At 45.9% G+C, this 27,342-nt stretch overlaps 1 protein-coding gene and 1 long non-coding RNA gene across 3 annotated transcripts in view; one reads left to right on the top strand and one right to left on the bottom strand.

Annotated features, from left to right (window-relative positions):
• IRS1 (insulin receptor substrate 1) overlaps nucleotides 1-27,062 on the bottom strand; it is a 55,839-nt gene extending 28,777 nt beyond the window's left edge. For both annotated transcript variants that reach the window (XR_016231417.1, XM_002712509.6), the window contains exon 1: nucleotides 22,251-27,062. Coding sequence is in view for 1 of the 2 variants with exons in the window: in XM_002712509.6 (XP_002712555.1) it covers nucleotides 22,272-25,997 (3,726 nt within the window). In the remaining variant the exon portion in view is untranslated. The remainder of the gene's footprint in view (nucleotides 1-22,250) is intronic.
• Nucleotides 5,552-8,784, top strand: LOC149127261 (uncharacterized). Its single transcript, XR_016231418.1, has 3 exons — nucleotides 5,552-5,733; nucleotides 5,866-5,919; nucleotides 8,551-8,784. It is a non-coding gene; the product is annotated as an uncharacterized LOC149127261 (long non-coding RNA).
• Nucleotides 27,063-27,342: the final 280 nt, after the last annotated feature.

Genomic DNA, 27,342 nt, shown 5'->3' with positions numbered 1-27,342 from the left:
CCTAAAACATACAGGCTTCCACACAGTGCGAGTCAACTGGCAGCCAAGTGTTATCAGCATGGCTAAATTTGGATCTCATAACCTAAAAACCACTTAAGATAAAAAAAGAGTTCTGTAATACATGCAAGTCACAATGAAGGCCAATAAGTTTACAGGTCATGTCAGGTGACTTGGTTTCCAAAACAAAAAGGACCAACTTAAGGGAGATAAAAACTAGGTTAAATTAAGTATAGGTAGAATGTTGGAGGTTTAAAACAAAGATCCTACCTCTGAAGGATATGCCTTAGCTATTCTTTATGGAAGAATTGAGATTTGAACTTAAAGGAACCAGAGCCTGTCTTTTTGCAAGGAATATGTCAAGGATCATCACACGGGTGGCCAAGCATCTTGCCAGTCTGCAACTAGGAGTAAACTAATTGCAACACCCAAACAGCCTGATTTGGCCAAGTGGCGTCTCAGGAGTTAGGACAATACACTGCTGCAGCAAGACTAGTGAAACTTCCTTGAGGTACCCTTACAACATGCCTGGGTGATGCGGGATAAGAATCTATGAAAATCCAGGACAAAGGTGGCTTTAGTTACCATCGAAGAGGTCTCTGCTGATTGTATCTGCTGAAAGTGAAGGCATGAGGAGTAACAACTCAATGTCCCTCCAGTAAAAATCTTAGTAGGCTTCGTAGGTCATCCTGGCATCTATGTCAACCTTCTTAATGGGCTTCCAATCACACTTTGAATAAAGCTGAATGTAGTAAGCCCTCCAAGATCTGGCTTTTGCTTATTCTAATCACATCTCCAACTCAGGTCCCTGCTACTGCAGATGCACTAGAACACAAGCCAGAATTCCTCCAGGAAGCTGAAATAATTAGGTCCAAGGAAGAGCAGACAAAAGCAATGTAGGTACTCAATTCTTTATGTAACATAGAGCCATCTCTGGTCCTGTCCATTCAACCAAACAGTCCATGGAAGGGAGACCCAGAAATGCAGATGTCACTTTAGCCTTCTTAAAGAGTTTCATGGGAGACTTAGAAACTTAAGTTCCATTCAAAAAGCAACAATTTATCAACCTATTATTATAACATTATAATAGTGCAACAAAGCTATCCTTTTTGGGAACAGGGCAGATAACGGAAAAGATTCCCTTAGTCATTATCTCTAGAAAACTTATTATCTATGACTCCAGGAAACAGAGTACATATAAAAATGAGTCAGAGGCCAATGGAATGGCATCTTAAATTTGACTTTTCTGAATGAACCCAGACTATTCACTGATCATAAGCATACATTCATATGTTAATACATATCACCAATGAATTGCCTTATTACTATATAAGGTACGGCCTTTCAAGTCTTATAAAATGTGGCACCCCGGTTTTACTACTCTCCTGTGTGATAAGCAATGGAGGTGTTGAGAAATCTATTCCTCTCCCAGAAAGTAAATAGGAGTTTTAAAGAAAAAGAGGGGGGAGGGACACTAATAAAACCCTAATATTCATAAATGTCTTTTTTTAAAAAAAGATTTATTTATTTATTTGAAAGGAAGAGTTACAGAGTGGCAGAGACAGAGAGAGAGAATCTTCCATCTGCTGGTTCACTCCCCAGATGGCCACAACAGCCGGAGCTGTGCCAATCCGAAGCCAGGAGCCAGGTGCTTCCTCTGGGTCTCCCATGTGGGTGCAGGGGCCCAAGGACTTGGGCCATCTTCTACTGCTTTCCTAGGTCATAGCAGAAGTTGAATTGGAAGTAGAGCAGCTGGGACTCGAACAAGAGCCTATATGGGATGCCAGCACTGTAGGTGGTGGCTTTACTGACTACGCCACAGCACTAGCTCCTCATAAATGCCTTTTTAAAACTGTATGATTAGCATTGGTTAAGACATAGACACAGGCTGTTAATTATCAGTGTTCAGAAATCATTTTTGAGCAGGGCTAATAATCAAACATTCTACATATAAAAGAGGAAATTTCACTTAACAAGCTACCTTTTAAATCTTTTACTTATTCTTATAAATCATGACTTTTTCCTAAACTTTTTTTTGAAAATCTGAATGGCTTCTTGCCTGACAGAATTTTTCAAAACCAATTTCAATACCAATAAATTCAAACTAAATTTGAATGTGGTCTACTCAGCTTCTTTGATAAATTAACGGTCACGTATTTTGTGCATAAACTCCTGTCCCCTGCTTGAGTCTTCCTAAGAATACTTTACACTGTCTGAAATACCATCATCTGTTTATTGTTGGTGTCTCCCACTGCCACATGAGTTCTAGCAGGACAGAGTACAAGTCTTACCTCCAGCACCCAAAACACTGCCTGGGAATATAAATAACTGCAGTACAAATGGATGTATACCTAACTCCATGATACACTGTGGATGGATGGACATATATAAAGTAAATAAAGCATTAAAGACATGTACATATGTATGGCCTATATGATTGGAAAGCACTAAGCTGGAAGTAGAACATGAGAGTTTGGTTTTGGTTTTTGGGATTTTTTTTCTGATTCTACCATGAAACAGCTATATTGTCTTGAACAAGTTACTTAAACTTTCAGTTACTGAATCCATTTACCTGTAGAAAGAACATTTTGAATTTATTACCTTTCAGAACACTTGCAGCTCTAATAACAAGAAACACACACAACTTGTATAATCCTCTCTATGAGAAGAACAAAATCACAAAACAACTATAGTTCTAACTCCTGATCCCTGGGCAATTATAAACCATTAACTATGGTCAAGGGCTATCTGTAGAACTGTTCGACACATCCACCCCTTTTTAATCTACCCTTTGTTCTCTACCTTTTCTATTGCCGTTTTCTTTGAAGGGTGCAGTCAAATGTTCTTAGACAATTTTAGAATAGAAATGAGCCCAGTGAGCCATGGGGTAACTGGCTAACACCACTTACGTCATCACAGGAAAAGGGGACCCGAACTTCTCAGCATCTGTATAGTAACCTATCATTATTACCCCTCCCCAAAACCTTCTGATCTTGACAAACACAAGCTCAGACCAAAAAAATGAACTCACTCTTAAATGCCTGATCTGCCCCATGAAAGTAGGGTAACCTCTAACATCACAATGAGCACAGGCAACACTACCAAAGTTCTTCTATAACAGTGAGATGTTAGAAACACCAGGAGGAGAGTTAGCTCATTCTCCGTCTTCAAAGGTTTCTTTCATTGAGACAAGTAGTGTGCCTCATTTAGATTCTGTAACCAGCCTCAAAGAGCTGATCTAGTTTGTTTACTAAGTGAGCAAACAGGTGAGTCACACTGTTGGCTTTCATCGATCTCCCCATCTCTTCAAGATGGTTGTCCCTCTGCTTGGAACAGCATTGCCACAGAAGATTGAGAGTAAAAAAGTACAGATATTTATCAACAAGAATTTTGTAGAAGGAAACACTCAGTGCTACCCAGTAATACTTTCATTTTCCATATTTAGTGTATAATTAAATCCACAGGAACTATAAAATGCATGGGCACGCCTCCTTTAAAAAATTTAATAAATGTATTTCAGCCTTTAATCCTGATTTATACCTATGGCTTGTAAAATAATTTAGCCCACGTGTAGAACTTTGTTTTTCCTATGCCAAGTTAATAAATGCAACCCAGTTTCCTAGAATTTGACAGTACAACATGCTCATACTCCATGAACTAGAGTCAACATTGATGCATCTTTTCAGGCATTCAATCATAATACACTCTTGCAGCCAGGAAATGTAGGAAGGTGACTCAATTTGAAAAATATTTTTAATAAGGAAGGAACATAAACCAAAAGCACCCTTGTGCTCTAAGGGTGAAAGGAGAGTTGGTGGGATGTAACTCAACCCACTACAAACCCTAGGCTTGAAAGACAATTCAGTTTACAGCTGCACATTCCTATATGCTATCATTTGATCCTTATAAGACAGACTGGAGAAGCATGACTACTTCCCTCTGGTTTTATAAACCAGAACATGAAGTCAAAGAATGACAAGTCTCAGGAGGTGGCAGAAACAGGAATAAAAACTCACATCCCCTGTTTTCTTGTCCATTCTGTCATGGTTGTATTCTGCCATTAAACCCTTCACTGGACTGTCAACCAAGTCTCTTGCATTACAAAACTTACAGAATCAATACTACCTACACATAATAGATACAGCCAACGAATGAGTGAACTGTAGTGTACCATTTTTTCTCTTCGCCACACAAATACTATGAGTAGTAGGAAATGAAAGGGTCTTATTGCCAAAGAAAAAATGATGCTAGTGAATTTTCTACCCTCCCCCTGCCAACACCCCACCCCCTTTTTTATTCCCTAATCCTCTTAAAAGATGATTACAAGAAAAGAAATCTTGGGATCAGGAAAGCAGAACTGAAACCTAAAGCTTATCATACAGATAAGGATACTTAGGCAGGAAGCAATAAGTTACCACTGCTTCCTGTTTTAAGTATTCTTATCGGCAGGACACTAAATTGTTTTCACCACAGAACCTCACATTTAGGACACTTCCCAGAATAGCATCTTGTGATCTTCAGCTGTCAGCTGAAGTTGTTTCATAAATAGCCCAGCATATGTACGCTGAAGGGTTAGTGGCACTCAACTGTAAATATAGTCCAACAATACCAATCCCTCCTTGACTCTGCTGACAGTATGGAATGTGCACAATCAAGCGGTCACAGAAATTCAGTAGATGAAACCATAAATGTCTGTAGCTAATGACCTATAGAACTCTCCTTGGACTATTGCTGCAAACAGTGAAGTAAAGGCCATGAGCAGATACGCAAGTTTATTCCTATTTTTAGTATGCAGTTCACAAAGGAACATATGATTTGTTTGAGGTCAGTTAATATTTAAACAGTTTTGAAAGCAACCTTGATGCAGAGATTCATTTCGATGAAATGGATGTGTTTGCAGAAACTTCTGGGTTCTCTTTTCAAACAAGTTTTCTGGAAGCTTTCATAGTCAACAAGTACAGACAGCAAAACTGATTATAAGGGAACGTGTTTGAAAAATTACACATGTAACTCAAGGTGATATATATAGAGAACACACACATACACAGGTAAAATGATGCCAAGCCATAATCTGTATGATCTAGTATGTCAGGAATTTTACTGCCAGAATTATACAACAAGCCAAGACAATTTCAGAGGGGAGAGAGAGAGAGAGATGTCTGCTTTTTTAAATAGAAAGAAGACATGCAATAGGACTAGAGAGCACTGATGGCTTAAATTTTACTGTTTTCTTTCATGTCCCAGGATTTGAACAAAACACATACATCTTTGTGGCCTGCTTTCCCTCCCAAAGCACATCTGAGCCAGGAGAGGTAGAGAAGGGGTTTTGCTTTGGTTCATGGCAGCAACCCCTGGAGGGTAGCCTTAAAGTTAACTAACAATTCCCTGCACCCCAGCAAGGAAAGCCCTGCCTCAAACTACAGATCCAAATGGGGATGAAGCTTGGGCCACCTTGTATGAACCACTCTGTGCCCAGAGCAGGCAGGAGTGTTTGGCCAATGCCAGATTCCTGCTGGATGTCCAGAATAGATGATGACCAAGCTCAAAGGAACTTGATTAACTTGATTCCCTGAGGCCTGGGAGTCCATTTTGGTAGGAAAGAATGAGAATGCTATAAATATTTATACTAAGTCAAAAATTACAGCATATTTAAAAATTTTTCACTTATTTCTTTTCATATAAAGTATGAGAAACTGATACAGCTGAGAGAAACCGGCAGCGACATGGTAACTAAAGGTAATGTGGTATCCTGGATAGGACTCTAGAATAGGGAAGGGAGGACGTTAGGGGGAAACCGAGGGAGCCTGAATTAAGCATGGACTTTAGCTAATCATATTGTGTCATACTGGTTCATTAATCATGACACAGGTCCTACACTACTTCAAGATGTTAATAGTAGAAGAAAATGGGACTGAGTACAAGGTAACTCTCTGTACTGTCTTTGCATGGATACTGTAAATCTGACATTCTTCTAAAAAAGTGCATTTTTAAAATGCTACTCAGTTAAAAATGAGTGATAAGATAAATTTAGGCAATAATATAAATATGTGTGTATTCTGCTTTCCAAGTGATTTTCAAAGATCTTTAAATTTCCTGGCCATTTAAAATGTACAAATTGTAAATTGTATTTAATGAATTATTATTTTAATAAGAGTTGGATGATATATAATTTATTTCAGAGGAAACTGACCCTATAATTAAATTTCAGCCAATGAATATATTTGAAACTCAGAAAGTCATATTTAGTTTAATTAGCACAGTCTGATAATTACAAATGTTTATAATTTGCTGCTTATACATATTTTCTTCTAGGAATTTCTGAAAATTCATTTTTAATTTTGTTTCCTCTTTTAGCAAACTGAATGTAACAGTACTGAGGTTGTTTGATTTGCCATCTTATCTCCTGCATATTTAAATGTGTTCCATGTCCTATTTTTGTTTTTAGAGCTTTATAGTACCTTATTACAGTAGACTTTTAATTAATTAATTTATTTTCAATTTTATTTAAAAGGGAGAAAGACAGATATCTTCAATCCAGTGATTCACTCTCCTGAAATGCTTATAACAGCCAGGGTTCAGCAAAGCCAACGCCAAAAGCCTAGAACTCAATCTGGGTCTCGCACATGTAGTAGGCCACCCAAGCACTTGAGCCATCATTTGCTTCTCCCATAGCATGCATTAGCAGGAAGCTGTGTCAGAAGTGGAGCAGGGACTTGAATCTAGACACTCTGATATGGAATGTGGGTGTCCTAGGCCATGACTTAACTACCCCAATGCAGTAGTGTCATTTTTTCAAAAAAGGCTTGAGGACTATCAGTTGTCACCACTACTAAATTCACAATAAGGGAAATGTCCTCACCTTAGATCAAAGGATTTGTGTTAGGCATAGAGGAACTGCCTCACTGTAAATCTGTGGAATTTCTTCCTGTGATGTACACATTTAACAAGAATATGCCTGAAGATTCTTACTTGTGAAACACACAGTAACGTGAAAATAAAAGTTTGTATATAAGAACAGCTTCAAGATATTAATTTTGCCTTTCATTTTGTACAAGGAATAAGCATATTACTGAATACTTTCCTAACAAAATTTTCAAATATAATTCTTGGAAAGGATTACTTTATACACATTACTAGTTTTGCCTAATAGTCTTGAAAGAAGAACTCTTAATAATACCCAGCAAAAATGACTAATATCCAAAGCTGCAACATAAGCTACGGTTCATGATACCCACACATACATGGGTCAATGCATTTATGGTCACATTTGTGAACAGCCTTTTCAGGGATTCCAGGAGATACTCAATACTCCTAGCACCCTTTCTCCTACTCCTGGTGACCCCTGTTCCCAATCCTGATTTTCACATAAGATAATCTCTCCCAAGCAGACCACGTCAACTTCAACTCTTACTTCCTTTTCTTTTACATTTTGACCTATTATATCAGAAATACCTGACTTTGCTTCATTTGTGAGTCACAAGGTAGCTTTAGTCATGACTAATAAAGCCACAAGGAGTGCCAGTGATGTACTTTCATCCAAACAGGAGGAGATCATGCATTTTTTAGTAAACTCAGACATATACATCACTGCTGGCAACCTTTAAGTCCACAAAGTGGGCAAGGAGTCCTTGCTACTTCACTCAGTGGTTCTCATTTGTTCCCTGACAAAGCTGGTTCTTTATAGTCTTCCCACTTAACCAAACCTCAAGAAAGGAAGTTCTAAGTGGTGTTGAATTTTTATCTGTTTTCTTTTTACTTGCAACTCAAGAATTTGAGAATATACCTGGTATTCAGTAGAAACTCACTAGCTCCCTGTAGCATTAACTAATCATAGCATTCCTGTCTGATCTACAAACATTTTAGATTCAGAATTTGCTACCATGATCTTCATAACCAGTTATGATTCTTCCAACCTCCACATTCAGCAATTAAAACAATTCAATGGTGTGATGAATGGGAAAAACTGAGATACTATTCAATACCTACCAAGTATCACACAGTCACACAGTGCTAATATACTTTATCACGGTTCTGGTCTGTGGTAAATGAAGTGCTGGTACATTTCCCATACTGTACTTTAGAACATATGGCCCAGGAGTGGGCACTGTGGTAAGCAGGTTAAGCCACCACTTAAGACACCCAAATTGCAAGTAAGAGTGCCTGGGATTGACTCGCTTCCAGTTCCTAATCATCCTCCTGCTAATACATATGGTAGGCAACAGATGATGGCCCAAGTACTTGGGTTCCTGCCAGCCACATGGGAGACCTGGATAAACTTCTTAGCTCCTGGCTTTGACTTGGCCCAAGGGTGGCTATTGTGGGCATTTGGGGAGTGAACCAGCAGATGGAAGATACATCTCTCTCTCTCTCCTCTCCGGGTCACTCTGCCTTTCAAAAACAAATAAAACTAAACATATGGCCCAAGTGTTTTTCTATATGTAAAACCACTTGGGGGGCCCGTCGCTGTGGCATAGTGGGTAAAGCCATTGCCTGCAGTGCCAGCATCCCATATGGGCGCCAGTTCAAGTCCTGGCTGCTCCACTTTTGATCCAGCTCTCTGCTACAGCCTGTGAAAGCAGTAGAAGATGGCCCAAATCCTTGGGGCCCTGCACCCACATGGGAAGACCCGGATGAGGCTCCTGGCTCCCGGCTTCAGATTGGTGCAGCTCCAGCTATTGTGGCCATCTGGGGAGTGAACCAACAGTTGGAAGACCTCTCTATCTGCCTCTCCTCTCTCTGTGTAACTCTGACTTTCAAATAAATAAATAAATCTTAAAAAAAAAAAAATACTTGGATCCTAACTTTTAGTTTAATATTGAAATGTCAAGAATAGCTCTACTATCTGACAAATGCACTTTCTATTATTTGGTCATCCCTCTGGCCCAGCCTCAATCAAGCCTGTAAAATAAAGTCAGAGAAGGCAGGAGAAAAATCTGAACTTTTAGCAATAGACCAAGGTACCATTTTAGCAGAGTACCAATAAGTACCACACTGGCAAAACTGGCTCATTTAAATTTAATTCCTTTTCCAGACTTTTCCCATATACTTTAGTAGAAGGGCTAATTAGCAACAAAATACCCAAGAGGAGAAAAAGGAATGAGCAGAGAGACATTCTGGTGGGGAGGTCTATGAATCACAAACTTAATAACTGGCCTCTTTTTAAAAATAGAGGTAACTATGATATAATAGTTATTTTTCAAATAATTTTCTCATTGCTTTTGATATCTTAAACCTCAGTGAAAATGCTGTGCTATGACCTAGATCAGTAAGCTACAATTAACATCAGAAGAACTACATTAATAGAGTAAAAGTTGATGAGCTACTGTTGAAAGCAAAGAAATAAATCTTGTCAAAACAAAGCAACGTTCCTGTCAATCTTCAAAAGAATGGTTTAGGGGAACAGAGGGAGTATCCAAGACTTTAAGGTATGCTGGGATTTCAGACACACAAATGATGAAGTCGTCATTAATTTTATCCAAGTTTTTGTATCTAGTCATACAAGATTACAGGACTTGTGTAATCATGTTTGACTACTTTTAATATATCTGACATTATTAAGTATGACTTTAACTTTTAAAATATTTGATGAAGAAAATGATAAGAGGTCCTCAAAATGTATCCCCAGTATTGTTTATGTTTGGGATTTTCCTAAAGTCATCCTTGATTCAAGGACTCTGCCATGAACTGTTGATAAACATGTTTTCAATTTGGCAAGTGTTTCTTGAACACCAACTGGGATAATGGCTCACAAGTTTTTGGGAGAGTGGGCCATGAAACCTGCACCTATGGGGAGGACAGGGGTTTCCATCCTCCTTAAGGAAAGGGTAAACCTTCTGAAAGATAGGCCGGATCCTAGATAAACTGCAGCCCAGCTAATAAAATACTTCAGGTGTTGTCCTTGGCAGTTTTCATCTCCGTATTTTACATTGTAAATATAATTTTACTTATGTATGCTGGAAATTCATTCAGAACCCTTTTAGAGCTGAGAGCTCCTCTTAATTACCTTCTGTCACTATTTTCAAAAATAGCATTCTCCATGCCACAAAAAAGAAGAGGGGGAAAAATCCCCCGAAAATTCTTATCTAGTGAGCAGCAGTAAATCCTATCAGTAGGGGTGGGGAGGGAATAGGGGCCTCTTCTTAGAGAAGACATTAATTAAAAATCCACCTAAAAGGAGCCAGTGAATTAGATCGAATTGGGTGGCATGGGTTTTTGTTGTGTACTTGATAATGCAAAGACGCTTTCCAAGAGCCCATCTAATACAGCCTGGTGGGAAGCAGGCTTTGAAGGCACAATAACATTCTTCAGGCGACTTTCAAGCTGGAGGCTAAAAGCACCAGCCATTCATTTTTCCGTCTTGAGACACATTCTTCACTCAGTTCAAAGGCTCAGAAACAACAAGCCCGCACACTTTCTGAAGGTTGTCCCTTGTAGGGACTTGTGAGGGACCAAAGGCTTAGGCTGCAAAACATTTTTAAAGGCCTAGTTTTAGGAATGTAACCTTTCTTTTTATTGGACTGTAGTTTCCACCCCCTAACCCTCCTCCCTAGCACCAAACACACACACACAGTATTCTCATAAGGGAAAATTTAGGCAAAACAGAAAAGTTTTCACTATACCCTCAATAAGTTTCAGGGTATCCTATGAGCGGAAGTAAAAGCACTTCAGAAATTAACTCATTACCCATTCTTAAAAAAAAAGTGTAATATGTATATTCCTTAATCTAACCAGAGGGAATGGGATCAGCTTTGAAAGGAAGTTATTGTTTAGCTGTGGTTCAAAGAGTGAGCTGGAATTGGGAAGGGGGGCAGATGGGTGAGTGAGGGGTGGGAAAGAGGACCGCATGCAACTGCCGAGATCAAACATCAACACCACTGCTCAACTCACTTTGTATAAAACTTCGGGGCTCTCCTTCCCTACCTCTCCCCATCTTTCATACAGTGTCCCATTTTGTTTTATGCTGTAACCACAAGAACATTTAAAGCATTTGACATTCTGGGAAAAGAAAAGTGTAATGGGGCCAGCACTGTGGAGCAGTAGGTTAAACTGCTGCTTGTGAAAATGGCATCCCAAACCCTAATGCTGGTTCAAGTCCTGGCTGCTCTGCTTCTGATCCAGCTCCCTACTAACGTGCCTAGGAAGGGAGCTCAAGCACTTGGGCCCCTGCCACACATGTGGGAGACCCAGATGGAGCCCCTGGTTCCTGGCTTCAGCCTGGGTCAGTGCTGGCCGTTTGCAATCATTTGGGGAGTGAATCAGAGGATGGGAGATCTTTCTTTCTCTGTCTCTCCCTCTCTGTCTCTGTCACTCTGCCTTTCAAATAAATAAATAAATCTTTTTTTTTTTTAATGTAAATACTGGCTGAGAGAGCTGCATAAAGAGCTAACAAGAGAACTGCCTGTTTTTGATTTGAATTGGATGTTGCAAACCAGTGGTGTTTATTTCCAATAATTAGCAACTGGGTGGAAAAAAGTTTCACTGGTGAAGTGCTGATGAGAAGGTGTGGCCTGGCTCTGGGTTCCCCTCCATATCTCCCCTGGTCCCAGCCCTATGTAAGGCCAAGGATGGTTGAAGAGTGTAATCCTGTGGTCCAGGACACAGCAGAAGTCTCAGCCAACAACAATGGCACTAAAAATAAAGACAACCTTGGCTGCTACTACCAGCCTCAATAGTCATCGCTTCATGTTTTACCTCAAGGTGGGCTTCACTCATCCAATAAGAGGCATTCTCAAGAGGGAAATCTAACTCTTAAAAAGACATCTTCCCAAGACCTGAGTGGGTCCACAGTGCACAAAACATGGGATATAAAATTATTTGTCTTCCTTTTATAAATCTGAATGATAGAATTACATTATTTACTATTTTCTCAAACTTTCTGCCTCTAGCCTTAAAGTGGTTCCCATTATTTCACATCATAAGACCTTGCTCTTCTTTTTCCTCCTACCATGTTTTGCAATAATATGATTTCTTGCTCATGCTTTCCTCCCTTACAAAGTGACATAAAGACAAAAACACTTTGATTTCAGTCTCCACAGCCTGGCTCACACAATATGAACTCCAAGAGATTTATTTAAGGGAATATTAGTGTCCATGTTTTTCAAAAAAAAAAAAAAAAAAAAAAAACTAAAATGGAAGAAATGATAGTATCCCAATTTGAAGGCAATCACTGTATTTCACCCAAAACTAGGACTATTAATTATAAACATCTAAGAATGATTTTTTTAACATGCAACTGACAAATGTTTGGTAATGACAAAAATAACTGCATTTATAAATGCATTTATATATTGCAGTAAATCAGAAAAAGTGTTTTTATCCCACCAAGATTGGTATCTATTTTTTACTCCTTGAAATGGACACAGCTATGTGAATCATTTTAAGCAGTGAGATATCTGCAAATGTGATGTAAGTAGAGATTCAAAAAGCAAAACTTTTGCACTCACTGCTTCCTCTCTCTTGTTGCTGAAACTCATCCAAAACCATGTGAAAGGTGGTCTAGCCTGCTGGGAACATATGGCTCAGTCAATAACAAGTTCTAACTGGCAGGTAGCATCATCCACTAGCTGTGTGAGGAAAGGCATCCTAGACAACCTGTCTCCAGCTAACCCTACAGCTGACTATAATCAGATAAATTTTCTCAGATAAAACAAGCAGAAGAACCACCCAACTGAACACAACCCAAATCCACTCAGCCATAGAATTATAATTTAATACATGCTGGATGCTGTAAAGCACTTAGTTTGGGGTTGGTATTTTACACTTCAAAAATTAATAGATAAACCTCAGAACCTAGATACTGCAGCTCATATATAAAATGCTTTTTTAAAAAAATTCCTTTACATTGAGGGTTTTTGTTCCTCCTTACTCTAGATGATTTGGAGGAAAATCAATACTACAGATATTAGCATACTCTTATTGTCAAGTCACCAAAAATAAGCAAACACTGGTCATTCTAATTTAAATGTTTATGTTATGGTTCTTGAAACTTTCTGTTTTAGAGGAAACACTACCCTAGTCCATTTGTACTCTTCCTGGAACACACTCAGCAAGAAAATAGAGCATCAGTCATGAATGTAGCTGGCCATTAAAAATGTCCCTCTTTGTTTCAAAACAGAAATTGCCCCATCAATACACCCATTTCCTAAGGAAACATGATAGACTCTCTAAATTCTACTATTGTATAGTGTCAGTAATTTTGGAGAAAATGGGTGACATTATGGAATTTCCTTATTTATATACAAACTTTTGTCTAAAATAAACTACTAGCAGTATTTGAAATGGAGAAAGATTATTCCAGTTAAAAACTAAATCCTGGGCCGGGTGCCGTGGCTCACTTGGCTAATCCTCCGCCTACAGCGCTGGCATCCCCTATGGATGCCGGGTTCTAGTCCCGGTTGCTCCTCTTCCAGTCCAGCTCTCTGCTGTGGCCCAGGAAGGCAGTGGAGGATGGCCCAAGTGCTTGGGCCCTGCACCCACGTGGCTCCTGGTTCAGATCAGCACAGCACTGGCCGTAGCGGCCACTTGGGGGGTGAACCAATGGAAGGAAAACCTTTCTCTCTCTCTCTCTCTCTCTCTCTGTAACTCTACCTGTCAAAAAAATAAATTTAAAAAAAAAACTAATTCCTTTGAGCACACAAAAATAAAAGATCTTACTGCCCAGAGAGTCTTCAAACAGAGACTTTACCTATTTTTTTTTTTTTTAATTTATGTAATCCTACTACATTAAATTAAGAACTAGTCAGTCAGCTGGGGCTGGGGGAAAGGCCTGAGTACTACCATGAAAGTGAACAGAAGAAGATAGTGAAGATTTAGAATGGTATTGTTTGAAACTTTTAATAAGCTTCTCTTCTTAATTTGCACAAATACTTGGAAGTTGAAAATATAGATAATTTCTCAACCAATGTTTTCCCCCTTCACTAGATTAATCACTGGAAACTTTTAAAACCTGAGGATTTGAAAGAGGAATAGAACTTTAAGTGAAAAAGCACTGTCTGTTGTACAATGTATTTTGTCTGCTCTGCTACTTCAGTTCTGAAATTTGGGATCTGAGTATATTATTCCATAGAAGACTGTGAATAGTTGAGCCTTTAACCAACTTTCTATTACTAAACTTCAAAATTTATGAGCAGCCCATTTCTGGAAAGATAAACAATAACCCAGTAATGATGATGGGCTATGAGAAGAGAGACTAAAGGATAACAATAGGAAATCCCCTATTTTTCACTCAATCTCTTTGTGTCTTTATAAACACTTGAAAATTATATCATGTGCATACATTGCCTATATCAAAAAAATAAAGAAAAAAACAACATAGACACAGCCAGAAAGCTCTAATAAAACCTGGTGGTCTAAACAAAGGCTGCTTTTAATATTTTGAAAAAAGTCTATTATACACTTAAAAACCACTACAACTGCACATCAGTTAATATATATATAGAGAGAGAGAACTTAAGAGAGGCAATGACAAAAATCTCCTTTAAGAATTATACTTCAACCCAGAGGCAAGTACAGTTCAAAAGGTTAAAGCCTTTCATGACTAAAAATAAAAACTGAAACTGGTGACTGGTGCAGCAGTTAAGACACCACTTGGGATGCCAATACCCCATATGTGACAGTCAAGGTTCAAACTGGGGCTCCACTCCCAATTCCAGCTTCCTGGGAGGCAGCAGTTGATAACTCAGATAATTGGGTCCCTGCCACACATGTGGGAGACCTGGATTGAGTTCTTGGTTCCTGGCTTCCACAGCACCAGCTGTTATGAGCATTTGGGAGTGAACTAGTGAATGCAATTCTCTCTCTCTAGTCTTTCAAATAAACAAACCACTCACCCAAAAGGGGAAAATGGGACCCTTGAATAATAAACCTAAACCCAAAAGAAACGATTTCAAAATTTCTTTTGGAGACCCCACTCTCATACTACTTTTTCTAATACTGATGAACCCATAATAATTTCACATTCAATCCCCATTCCTCTTCTAGCTGCTTCACTTGAACTAAAGATCAAAAGCAAAGATATCTTCTTCTTGCTTCTTGCCAATGTTATGTTTGCTAGTTTAATATCTGGAAATGGGTCTTTCTTCTAAATGATATTTTCAAAAAAACCTATCAATAATTGGTATGCTGGTGTTGTCATGCAAGATGTCTTCGTTAAAATGAGTAAGAAAAGCACAAAATCTTAAGATAGCTTGGCACTTTTGCCCTATACTTTTGTAGAAAACTCCAACTTTCATATATGTTTCAGATCTTGATTTTTATCTTTTTCTCAGATAGATTGTGTCATAAGAAACTTGACAAATACTTGGTGATGTTCCCATACTCCCATTTTTTTCCTTTATTTCCATGTATCTACTCATTCTCTTTCAACAAAACATATACTACTTGGAACATAATATGTGATCAAATATGTTTCCTGAGGTAAAGGGGGGGGGGTGAGGAAAAATACAACAGTGGTTCCAAGGGTAGACAATTCATGTTGGGTTTGGGAGCTGGGTAATCTCTAATACTGCACTGGAGTCACTAATCTTCTGATTATTTCAACAACCCCTAAAGTTCAAGGGTAAATATGATTATTTTATGAGCCTTGCAAACAGTTTTAAGGGACCACAGAAGTGATCAAAGAAGATCACTGAATGACAGCAGACTACATAGGAACAAAATATTCTAGACTTTCAAGTAAGTACTAACTGTAAATTTTTTAAAACTATTTAAATTTTGCCTGTCTCATTTAGATACTATCCTTTCTAAAAGCAAGAATCATGATTTTCTGTGCAAAGTATACTTTGTTGGCCACACTATATACACTTGAAAAAATAATGCTACTTTGAGCATTTCCATAAACATAATACAACTATGAACTTCTCAAAATTATGTGATCCTGTTCAGCAACATGACCTAAATATGTCAGGGAGGATCAGAGAATTCACATCAAAGTACTTTTTGGTCAACAGAAAAAAGGATAGAATTCATATGTAACATGTAATAAAACAAACAACACGCATAGAAGGGCAAAAGAAACTCAGTGAATGCAACTTAGCTTACTCAGTAAAGCATTTAGGGCAAGGTAATAAAACTCCCACATCTCCTCTCTGTTTAAACAAATACAACCAAAACTGCAGTCTGACCCACATATTCAACTCCATTACCACCATGAATGAAAACGCAGAAAAGGGGTTGAAAAAAGAAAAGTAGCCTTTTCAACATAAACACATCACTTTTAAAAGCTCTGTTATTCAAAGAGCACTGACTCATTCAAGAAGCACAAATAACATTTATCCAACCAAATGTATTTCAACCAATAGATTATAGCAGAGCCTGCAGCAAGAATGTTATTAAAACAGAGAATGTTCTTTTCACCATGGATGACAGTATCTTACATTTACCTAATCCATCTTCCTCCTTTCTCTGTGAATTAAAAATGGGAGAGATACTACCATTTCCATAAGGTAAAGATAAGAATAGAAGCCAACAGATAATACTTACTAGCCTATCATTTATACATCCCTTACAATAACTCTTAGTAACTATTTCATATTAGTTTGAAATTAGTATATTATGACTATACCATACCAATATTAAAACATAATTCTGTTTAATTAAAATTCAATATGATTACCATTCTGACCATGTTTTAATAACATTTTTAAAGCCTTTTAAAGTCTGTCACATAGCTATACACTCACAAGGTAATGAAATAATAAATCAACTACATAATTATAAACCTTACATGCAAAAAAGCATTAGGATAACAAAAGTAATGAAATTCACAAGGAGATACACATATTTTCCTTGAATACAATTTCCAGTAACTCTCTAACATGAGGAAATAATTGAGGAAATGGCTTTCTTTAAAACCAGACCAAACCTTAAGATTGCGAAGCATTCCATTATACTCAATTACTAACCCACCAAATAAAAGGAACTCTTTATATGCTATTCAGCTAAGAAATCTGACTATACTAGGCAGACTGGAAAAGAGAAAGTCACTGGAGTTCTGAATGAAAAAGTTCACACACTTTTCTAATGATGTATGAAATTCACACAGAGGTGGGAAAAGTGTGAAGCTTCTGAATACACTGGCAATTCAACAGCCAAAGTGACACTGAAGCAAAACAGCTCAAGGAACCAATCAAAAATCCTAAAGCACAAAAAGCTGTACAACACTAAGTTTGCCAGCAAGTGATATATGAAGCTACTTCACCCATCTAGTAGGGAAAAATAAAACTAAACCAAAAATCATGTAAGACATCCTCTAGTCCCTAGTTGGCTTCTCAGATTTCCTTTCCATTAAGCAGATACCTCACTGGAGAATTCTGGCCTTACAAATGAGAGACATTATCCATTCACAGACCACCCACATGAAGGAGTGAATTCTAATACAGTAAACATAGAAGAGTGTCAGGGACATGCACTGGTTAAAGCTTCATCTATTCTGCGGTTTTGGGATGCTTCTGACGGTGGCCCATGGGATGCTGGAATGAGCAGGTGACTTGCATTCCCACATACCTTTTATTTTTAAAAAGTGAGGAATAGAGAGTGAGTCTAGATGTTTCCAAAAACAGATAGGTGAAGTCAGGAAGGTTTGTCTTCGGGTCTGTTAAAACTAAAGTCCCCTCCAAATAGGAAAGTTTGAAATCATGCTTGAACCAAACAGACCGTTTCCCTACCAGACCCCAGTCTGGCCATGAACAGTGTCTGATCCAACGGCTAGAACAGGACAAAACAGGATATTCCAATGCAGTTTTACTAAGCCCTGTCAAGAGCTTCTTCAGAAAGAATCCTCATTACGACTGACCCATTAAAGAATATCTGTCATGTTCTCCAAAACATTCCTAAGTTTAGAGCTGCAAAGGAGGTTAGAACAATTGAGAACAAAGCTCTCAAGTTACTGATGAGGAAATAGGTCCAGGGAAATTAAGTGACTCACCCAAGGTCACTGAGCTGGGGAAGGGCACAGGCTGTGTTAGAACCCAAGCTCTCTGGCTCCCAGGCCTTGCCTTTTCCATTGCATCATTCAAGATAGCACAAAGCTATTTTCCAGGAATTTTGATAAACACCCTTCCCCACCCCCCGCCCAGAGACTTCAAGGCCCTTCCTTTAACGCAATACTGGAGAGAGTATGTATTTAGGGGGCACCTAGATAAATGATTACAGTAGCAGGACTGTATATTTTTTAAACATAAAAAGCTACCTAAACAGTGGTAGAAATTTGAAAGATGGTTCGAAGCTCTGAATTTTCTGGACCAACACAGAAGCCAGGAGGCTCTCTCTGGCATCAACACTGGAGCAGCGCTGGTTCAGTTCCGTTTTCACCGAGGATGTTCCAATGGGTACCCGGGTGGGAGAAAGCGCAGGCCGGTGAGGACAATGCTTCCGTGGCCTCTACGCCACGCGGCTGGTGAGCAAGGCTTCTTCCCGTGGATGAGGTGCAGGGAATGCTTCCTGAGCAGGCCAGCTCTGAACACATTTGCCACCCCACCTAGGAGTATTCCCCACCTAACTTTGGTGACCGGAGGGTGAACCCCAGAAACCCAGGGCGCTTTCAACAGCAGCTGGGCCACCACTGGTCAAAGATCAAACACCTGTTTGGAAATCTAAGCAGTGTTTCCTGCAAACCTCTCCGGACCCCTGGTCATGGACATGTTGGGTCTCTCGTCCTGGCAAACCCTGGGTGTCCCCACAGCCTGCGAGTGTCCCTTCCGCCGGTGCTCACCAGGCTCAAGCGCTCTGCAAACAGCGGGTCTCAGGGTTGTGCTCAGAGCCTGGGGCACCTGCAGGCCAAGTTCTTTTCCCCCCTCGAATGACCCCAAAAAGCAAGCTCGTGGCTACAGCACTTGTGTCTTCTCCCCGCCCCTCGCCGGGGTACAACCACGTGCTGTGGCGGATTCCAAAGCAGGAAGATAAAGAGACGTGGGTTCATAGTAAACCATAGTAAAGCCAGGAGGGAGACAAAATGGGGCCCGTCACATGGTCACGGCCTGGGTTTTTCTCAATTAGAAAGCAGAGGAAGTATGTGTTTCCGGCCTCTGTCAGAGGGCTGGTTGGACTTTCTCATTCTTGGGATTCTGCTCTAGATGCACGAATGAGGCTGAGTGCACAACATCCTGCCGGGGGGCCGGGCGGCGGGGAGGACCTGGCTCAGCTCCGCCGGCTCCGCAGGGACTCCGGGTGCAGGCGGCGCTCTCCGCCCCGCCCTCAGCCCGACCCCGGGACCCAGGCCCCCGCCCCGCGCCCGCCGCGGCTCGGCCATTCCTCGCGCTGATTGGTCCTGGCGGAGGCCAATCACGGCCCGGCCGCCCCGCCCGCCAGGGGGCTCGTGGCCACCCCGCCGCCGCCGCCTCCTACCCTGCGGCCCGGGAAGGGGCCCGGCCGCCCCGGACGACCCGAGGCGGGCGGGGGCTGGAGACAAGCGGGCGGCCTCGCTGCAGAGCCCCCGCCCCGGGCCAGAGGGGGCTTCGGAGGAAGGACGGGGAAGCCGAGAGCCAGATAGAGAGGGAGGAATGCAGGAAGCGGAGGTGACCCGGGAAGAGGGAAGGTGCCAGGGCCGAGAGAGGGACTGCAAAGGCCACACAGCGAGGGGGCGGGTGGGAGGTGGTCGTGGAGGTCTGGAATCCTTGGAGCCACAGGAAGGGGGCAGAGGCACAGGAAAAGACAAGGCCAAATTCTTCTTGTTTTTAAGAGGGGAGGGCGCTGACAAAGGCCGAAAAAAGCAAAAACAAAACCCGAACGGGATGGCTCGGGTTTGCGGCTCCGCCGGAGCCTGCTCCATGTGCCCGGCCGCCGTCTCAGAACTGAAAGGTGGACGCTGGCGTCCGCTCCGGCCCAGAGGCCCCCTCTCGGCCTCGGGAGAGGAGAGTCCTCCTCGGACTCTCCGCAGTTTCCTCCTGGGCAGAGGGCGGGTCACGGGGGCTGCACGCTGGGAAACCCCGAAAAGCAGCAGGAGAGAAGAGGCAGGAAACAAAGGGGCCAGGCGCTGGGCGGGGAGAGGAGCCGGGAAGGGTCCGGCCCCTCCGCGCGAAGCTGGACGGGCCGCGGAGGGGAGAACCGCAGATGGCTGCAGGCCAGGGTGATGCGGCCAGGCCGGGCACCCGAGCTCCACGCAGGCGGAGGCTGTGAAGTCCGGGGGCTTCAAGGGAGAGGCCGGGAGAAAGGGACCCCCTCCCCACACCTCGTGCCTCTCGCCCTGTGTCGGGCCTCATGGGCAAGGGCGGCTGTTGGCCGAGGAAAGTCACACACGCGCACTGAGCGGAAGCTGTTTGCCAGTCTGATCTCTGTTTCCGATGAGAACTATCAAATAACATCTTTAAACTCAACAGGGCAAAGACCAGCGGGCAGAACTGGGGACGTGAACGTGCCAGGTGGCATTTGGTGCCCCGCTTCTCTCTCTCTCTCTCTCTCTCACACACACACACTTTACATCTTACAACTACACATTGTGTTTTTCTGGCGTGGAGCAGTCAAAGCATGGCCCATTGAGACTCCAGGATTATTAGGGATGTGATTATATGGTCACTCCAGAATACAAAGTTTCCCTAAGAAAGCTAAGGATAGAAGGCTGGAGATCTGGGGTGTAGGGGAGGAACTGTTTTGTTTTTTAATGTATACTCTACATAAGGAGGCATTACTTCAAACCTTTTTACGATGATAATCCTATCTGGTCGTCAGTTTTCTTCAGAGCCAACATTATTCTACTCTACAAAAGAAACCTATGCAGATTTTAAAAGCCAGGTGAGAAATACTTATTATTTCTTAGCTGCTTCTTTCATCTCTTTTCAAACCACAATCTTGGTTATGCTAGGTTTGTTTCCTTCAGATTCTCATTACTTTATAAACGAAGCACTTTACAATGCAAATGGTTGGTGTCACAAAGATCCAGAATCCCCAAAAAATCATTGAGAATAACCAAAATCTTTACTATTGACGTTGACATACATAATTAAATCTTTTCTAGTGAATTATGAAAACAAATATTGAAATAAATACTGATCAAATAAATGCATTTTAGAACATATCACCTAAAATCTTAGTTTGAAAGATAAACCTATAACTTATTCTACAAAAAGAAAATGATAGATGTCAAATAGTAGATACAGAATCAAGCAGACTGTGACCAAATAAACAAATGCCTATTGATAGGAACCCAAGGCACAAATTAATTTCTTATGAATGGACACATAGTAAGAAGAATAAATGCTATTTTAAACTCATTCTGCAAAGTATTTATAAAATTCACAAGATAATCAGTTTGTCAGAATAAAGTATTTCCAAATGCTGGAAACTTCCACATTGCCAACTCATCACATTATTTGCAAACTATACTCCTCTCTTCTTCCCACAATTATGACCACCAGAAGAAAGGCTCAACAGAATGATGTGCAGGCTGATGTCCTGTTACAAGTGTTTTTCATTTTCAATACAGCCTGAACCACAGAAGACCTAACGCCAACTCTTGACATTCACTGAGGCCGCTGCTCTTGAACTTAAAGGAGTAGACATCCTAAAAGTGAAGAGGGCACGGCTTAGCCCCTACATTCAGTTCAAAACAAAACCACCTCCATTTCCCTGACTTAATGTGCTTTCTCTTCAACACAAAACATGCTAAGTACTTTTACAGAAGATATACAGCAGCCCCCAAATGCAGGATGTCGCAGTGTAAGGAGGGAGACAACAGTAAGAGACACGATGGGATGAACTTCCCTAACTCAACTCCTAACGGGTCCCAGGTGCATGCAGCTTACTGTATATCCCGGAGAAAAGCAGCCATGCCTATGAGATGGTGGACCCTAAGTCCTGCTCCAGGAACAAAAAGAAAACATCACCCATAATCAGTTTCTCAAGAGATCACAGGTAAGTCTTTCTCTCTAAATACATAAGCCTAGAAAGTTCTTATTCTTGAACCTTTCAATGAAGAGATCAAGGATTTTATATAGGAACTTTGCCAACCTCAGAAGTGCTATTACAGAATGTAAGTTTTTGAAATACCACCAGCAGTACCACACTTGGGAATTCTCAACTGAAAAAACCCTCCTGTGGCTGTGCCGACACATTTGATTGACTATCTTGCCAGGTGTCACAGCAAGGTGAGCATCTGTGTCCCCCCTGGTCCCCCTCCGCCCTAACCCCTCCCCGCCTCCTGAAAGGGCATTTTCTACCAAGGAAACGGTGGGAAGAAACAGGAAAGAGCAGAGGCAAAGAGCGGAATTCAGGCACAAGGCTCCAAGCAGTTTGTCTTCTGACTCTGACACCCTGAAACGCACCTGCTGTGATGTCCAGTTGAGCTACTGGCGGTCCTCTGGTTGCTTCTGGAAACTGATGCTGGCATAGGCGCTTAAATCCTCACTGGAGCGGCTGGTGGAGCTGCTCTCACCACTGCCCAGGGGCTGATGAGGATGAGGGGGCACAGGCTGGGGAGGCTGCGGCTGAGGGGGGCGCTCCTGAGGGCGCTGTTTGAAGTCCTTGACCAAATCCAGGTCTATGTAGTTAAGACCATTCTCCAGACCCCCAGCAGCCCCACACACTTGGGCTGTCTCCTTGGGGGCTCCCACCAGCTCCCCGGGCCTCAGCCACACATTCTCAAAGGAAGCAGAGCTGTGGCGTTTCACATCCTCACTGCCGCTGCCACCGCTGCCCCCTCCTGAAGCGCCCCCTCCGAAAGACACCGTGTTGCCCGCCCGGGTGGCACTGGGTGTAGAGGAGAAGGTCTCTGAGCTATGCCTCCTCCGGCACCCTTGTGGGTCTGCACGGATCACTTTGGCACTCTGGTTGCGGTTTGGACTGAGGGTCACCCGGGTGAAGGCACTCATGCCCCCGGGGCCTTGTGGCCCTCCCAGCAGGGAGGAGCGAGTAGCCAGTTCAGCTGCACCTTGAGGCTCAGTGGGGGAAGAGGAGGCTGCTGAGGATGAGGAAGGAGCAGCCGCTGTGGCCCGGGGCAGGCTGGCCTCCTCGGCAGCAATGCCTGCCCGCATGTCAGCATAGCAGACAGGGGCCACTGGGGAGGTATCCACGTAGCTCTGGCGGGAACAACCCATCTGCATGGTCATGTAGTCGCCTCGGCTGCTGGGCACTGCCCGGGTGGGCCTGCAAACGCTAGCTGCCCCAGGAGGTGCAGGGCCCACTCTGCCCAAGTCAGCCCCTGTGTTCTCCTGCCAGGTTGCCCTCCGGCCAGGTCCCAGGTCCATGTTCATGTACTCCTCAGTGCCAGTCTCTTCCTCTCGGGGAGCTGGCTGGAGCTGGGGTGGACACCTGATAGAGGGAGAGCTGTGGGAAGCCACAGGGCCAGACAGGTAGCCAGGTTGATCACTCCCAAATTCAATATTCACATACTCCCCTGGGCTCTTGGGCTCCGGAGGGTGCGGCAGGGACTGCTGCTGCTGCTGCTGCTCTCGAACCCGAGGCAAGGTACTGGCCTTGGGATCCCCCAGGGACAGCCTTGTGGGCCGAGCCAGGCGGCTGTTGGTCTGAGCAGCTGTGTCCACCTTTCGAGGCAGGTGGGGCTGTAGGACATGATGGTGGGGATGCGGGAGGCCAGGCTCTGGCCTAGCCCCACAGTATCCACCACCCAGGCTGTCGCTGCTGGTGGAAGAAGAAGAATCTTCAGCTGTCGCAGCATAGAGAAGGCGACCAGAGCTAGAGGAGAGGCGGAGGTGCTGGTGCCGGGCACCTTCCTCCAGCTCCCCCGGCCGCTGGGTGTGCTTAAAGGACCTTGGCAGTGAGTAGTAGGAGAGGACTGGCTTGTGCTGGGGGTCCTCAGGGCCATAGTAGCAGTCTGAGGGGCTGCTGGTGTTGGAGTCCCCCACTGGCGACATGTTCATGTATTCACCTGTGCAAGGCAAGAGCTTGCCACCACTGCTCTCCGCAGGGGGTTTGGGGTGAGGCAGGGCATGAGAGTGGTGGCCCCCTACCCCATTGGTCCACAGCTTGCCGTAGCTGCTCCCGGAAGGGGCGGCGCTGACGCCGCTGCTGCCACTGCTGCTGCTGGGCCCACCGCCAATGTCAGGGGAGCAGCTGCCACTGGGGGACATCATCATGTAGCCATTGGGGTCCACTCTCTGGGGGTGGCGTCTGATGGGGTTGATGATCTGTTGAGGGGCAGATACACTCTTGGGGCTCATGGGCATGTAGTCCCCACTGCCCTTGCGGCTGCTCCCTGGCACCGGGGCCACCCCCGGGGACATGGGCATGTAGCCATCGTCAGTGTGGAGAGTGGAGGAGTCCGGCCGGTGGTGGCCCCCGCGGCGCTCCAAGGGGTGCATCTCCAGACCCTCCTCGGGGTAAGAGTGGGTGGGCACGAAGGCGGAGTGCCTGTAGCCGGGCAGTCGGCCTCCACTGCCACCTCCCGGTGGGTAGGCAGGCATCATCTCTGTGTACTCCACCGAGGACTGCGATGGGGTCTTCTGGTGCGAAATGGTAGGGGAGGTGCCCGCCGAGTGAGTTCGCTTCCGGAAGCGATTTTCCAGGTCGGCGGCGCTGGCTGCATCCTCCGCAGCCAGGGCGGGGCTCACGCCCAGGCCCGCCCCGGGGATGTAGCGGTGGCCATTGCCTCCGCGAGCCAAAATGTAGTGACCGTTGGGGGCGGCCAGGGTGGAGGCCCCTTTGCCGCCCATGCAGATGTAGTTACTGAGCTCCTCCTCACCGCGGGCTGGCGGGGTGTGGCCCAGGGAATCAGGAGTGACACTGCGGAAGGAACTTCGAAAGTCGCAAGGACTCGAGCCATACTCGTCGGAGGAGATGAAGCCACCATCGCTGGGGGAGCCGGACACAGAGGCGCTCGACCGCCGCGGGAAGAGACAGTCCGAGGTGGAGCCGTGGCCACTGGTGCTGCTGGACGACAAACTGACGGGGCTGGTGGCCGACGGCGAGCAGCGAGAAGAAGGCATGGGTATGGAGCGGCTGTGGTTGAGCGGCGGGTGCAGCCGGGAGCTGCCCCGATGCCGGTGGGCGTGGGTCCTGTTGGTGCTGGGGCTCACCGGGCTGCCGTCCACCGAGGCTGGGCGCGACATGGTGCCTTCGCCGTCGCTGGAGGCGCGGACCCGGAAGGAACCTGGCTTCCCGCCCACCATGCTGGCCGGGGAGGTGGCGGTGATGCTCTCGGTGCGCGAGCGGCGCGTCAGCCCCACCTGGCTGGGCGGCGGGTTGTTGAGATGGTGCCGGCGCAGGGGGACGCTGATGGGGTTGGAGCAGTTGGAGGAGGACTGGCTCTTGCTGCGAGGGCGGAACTCGTCGCTCATGGCCCGCATGGCCTCCAAGATGGTCTCGTGCATGTTCTGGGCCACCACGGAGTCATCCACCTGCATCCAGAACTCGCCGGGGCCCGTCACGGCGGAGCGGCCCACCTCGATGAAGAAGAAGTTCTCGGAGTGGCCGCAGCGCCTGATGTTCATCAGCTGCAGCACCACGGCCGCGGCCTCCGAGTTCAGCTTCACGAAGCTGATGGTCTTGCTGGTCAGGCACAGGCGGTAGATGCCGATCAAATTCTTTGTCTGCCCCAGGCCTTTGGGTTTCAAGATCACCTGCCAGACCTCCTTGAAGGCGGGTCCTGGGGGCATGTCCCCGTAGCTCAAGTCCTCTCCAGCCTCGCCCAGGCCAGAGCTGCCGCTGCAGCTGCCCCCAGCGCCTCCCGCCCCGGTGGCCGAGGCCCCATCGTGGTGGCCCTTGGCGCGGTTGTGCAACTGCAGGAGAGCCTGGTACCAGCTGTCCTGCTCGGCCTCGCTGTCTGCCGCAATGGCAAAGTGTTCGTCCCGGGTGTAGAGAGCCACCAGGTGCTTGTTCTTGGAGTCAGCCCGCTTGTTGATGTTGAAGCAGCTCTCCAGGGGGATAGAGCGTTTGGGGGCGCTCGACTTGTGCCGCCACTTCTTCTCGTTCTCGTAGTACTCGAGGCGCGCCGGGCCCCCCGCCTCGCTGGCGGCCCGCAGCACGAAAAAGCGCTTGTGCATGCTCTTGGGTTTGCGCAGGTAGCCCACCTTGCGCACGTCCGAGAAGCCTTCGGTCTCCGGAGGGCTCGCCATGCTGCCGCCGCCGCCGCCGCCGCCGAGCAGAGGCAGGAGCGGAAAAACAACTGGGTGGGGGGCGGAGGCTCCTCGCCGCGGCCCCGCACATGCAAACAGGGCTGGACGCAGCTGAAACCCCCCGACTCTGAAATCCACGCCGCCCCCCGAGCCGGGGAGGGGCAGCCGAGGAAGGACGCAGGGGCTGCGCCAAGGAGAGAGCCGGGCCGGAGTTTATGGGCGCAGGGGTGAGGCGGTGAGTCCGGGGTGAGCGCAGCCCCGATTCCTCCGAGATCCGAGAGTCCGCGCAGCTGCCGCGGCCGAGGAGCAGCAGCCGAGATGCATCGCTTGCGGGCCCGGCTGAAGTCGGGCGCAGCGAGGCAGCCGCGGCCAGGGGTCCCCGCGTTGCCCCTGCAGGCGCGCGCGCGCCTTCCCTCCTGAGTTCCCCTCTGGAAGTAGCGATTCCCGAGGCAAATTAAATATCCTTGGGCAGGGGGAGGCGGGCTGCCAAGTCCCAACGTTGCACGGGGCTCTTCCCTCCTCCTTCGCCTCCTCCTCCGCCTCCTCTCACCCCCCCTCCACCGTCCCCGCCGCCACCAGTTCCCAAATACCAGCTCAGTCGCGGAGACCGCGGCGCTGCGGCTGCTGCTGCTGGTGCTGCTGCTGCTGCTGCCGCCGCCCGCGGACGCGTCCTCCGCAGCCCGCACGCGTGCCCATCCCGGCGGGCGGAGAAAGTGGCTTTTCCACGCGAGGCGCTACCGGGCAGCCGGGGTGGCCGGGGACGGTGCCCCCGCGCTCCACTGCAGGGGAGGCGGCGAGGGGGGCGACTGGGGACGGATTCGGGGAAGACGCCCGCTCCCTGCGAGGCGCTGCCGCCGCAGCTCGCCCCTCCCTCCTTCTCCTCCTCCTCCGAGAGTTGCCGAGCGCCCCAACCAAAACAAGCGGCGGCGTCTGGCTCTGCGCGCCGGCCCCCTCCGACCGCGCCGCCGTCTCCCTCGGAGGAGAAAAACACGTGACGGAGCCTCCGCGCTCGGCAGCCGGACCGCCGCCGCCGCCGCCGCCGGGAGGCTCCCGCCTGGGTCTCTCCAGTCCGGGCCGAGCCCGCCCCGCGCCCGCCCCTCCCCGCCCCCGGGCCGTGCCGCAGCGGCGCCCGCGCCGGCCTCTGCACCGCGCCGCCGCAGCGCCCCTGCGCGGCCGGCCGCCCCGGCGCAGCGCCTCCGCGCCCGCGCGCCACGCAGGGCGCCCCCGGCCCGCAGGGATCCCCGCGGCGGGCGCGGGCGGGGGTGTTTGGGTGGCTACCCGGGCGCGCGAGGGGAGTCTGGGAAAACGGGAGGGGGGCGAGCTCGGGAAGACGCAGGAGTGAGGG

This window comes from Oryctolagus cuniculus, chromosome 3 (assembly GCF_051225735.1).
Source record: "Oryctolagus cuniculus isolate XC-2025 breed Fujian yellow rabbit chromosome 3, ASM5122573v1, whole genome shotgun sequence".
Classification (NCBI taxonomy): Eukaryota; Metazoa; Chordata; class Mammalia; order Lagomorpha; family Leporidae; genus Oryctolagus; species Oryctolagus cuniculus.
Note: the sequence above shows the minus strand (reverse complement) of the source record. Positions and strands in the feature narration are given on the sequence as shown.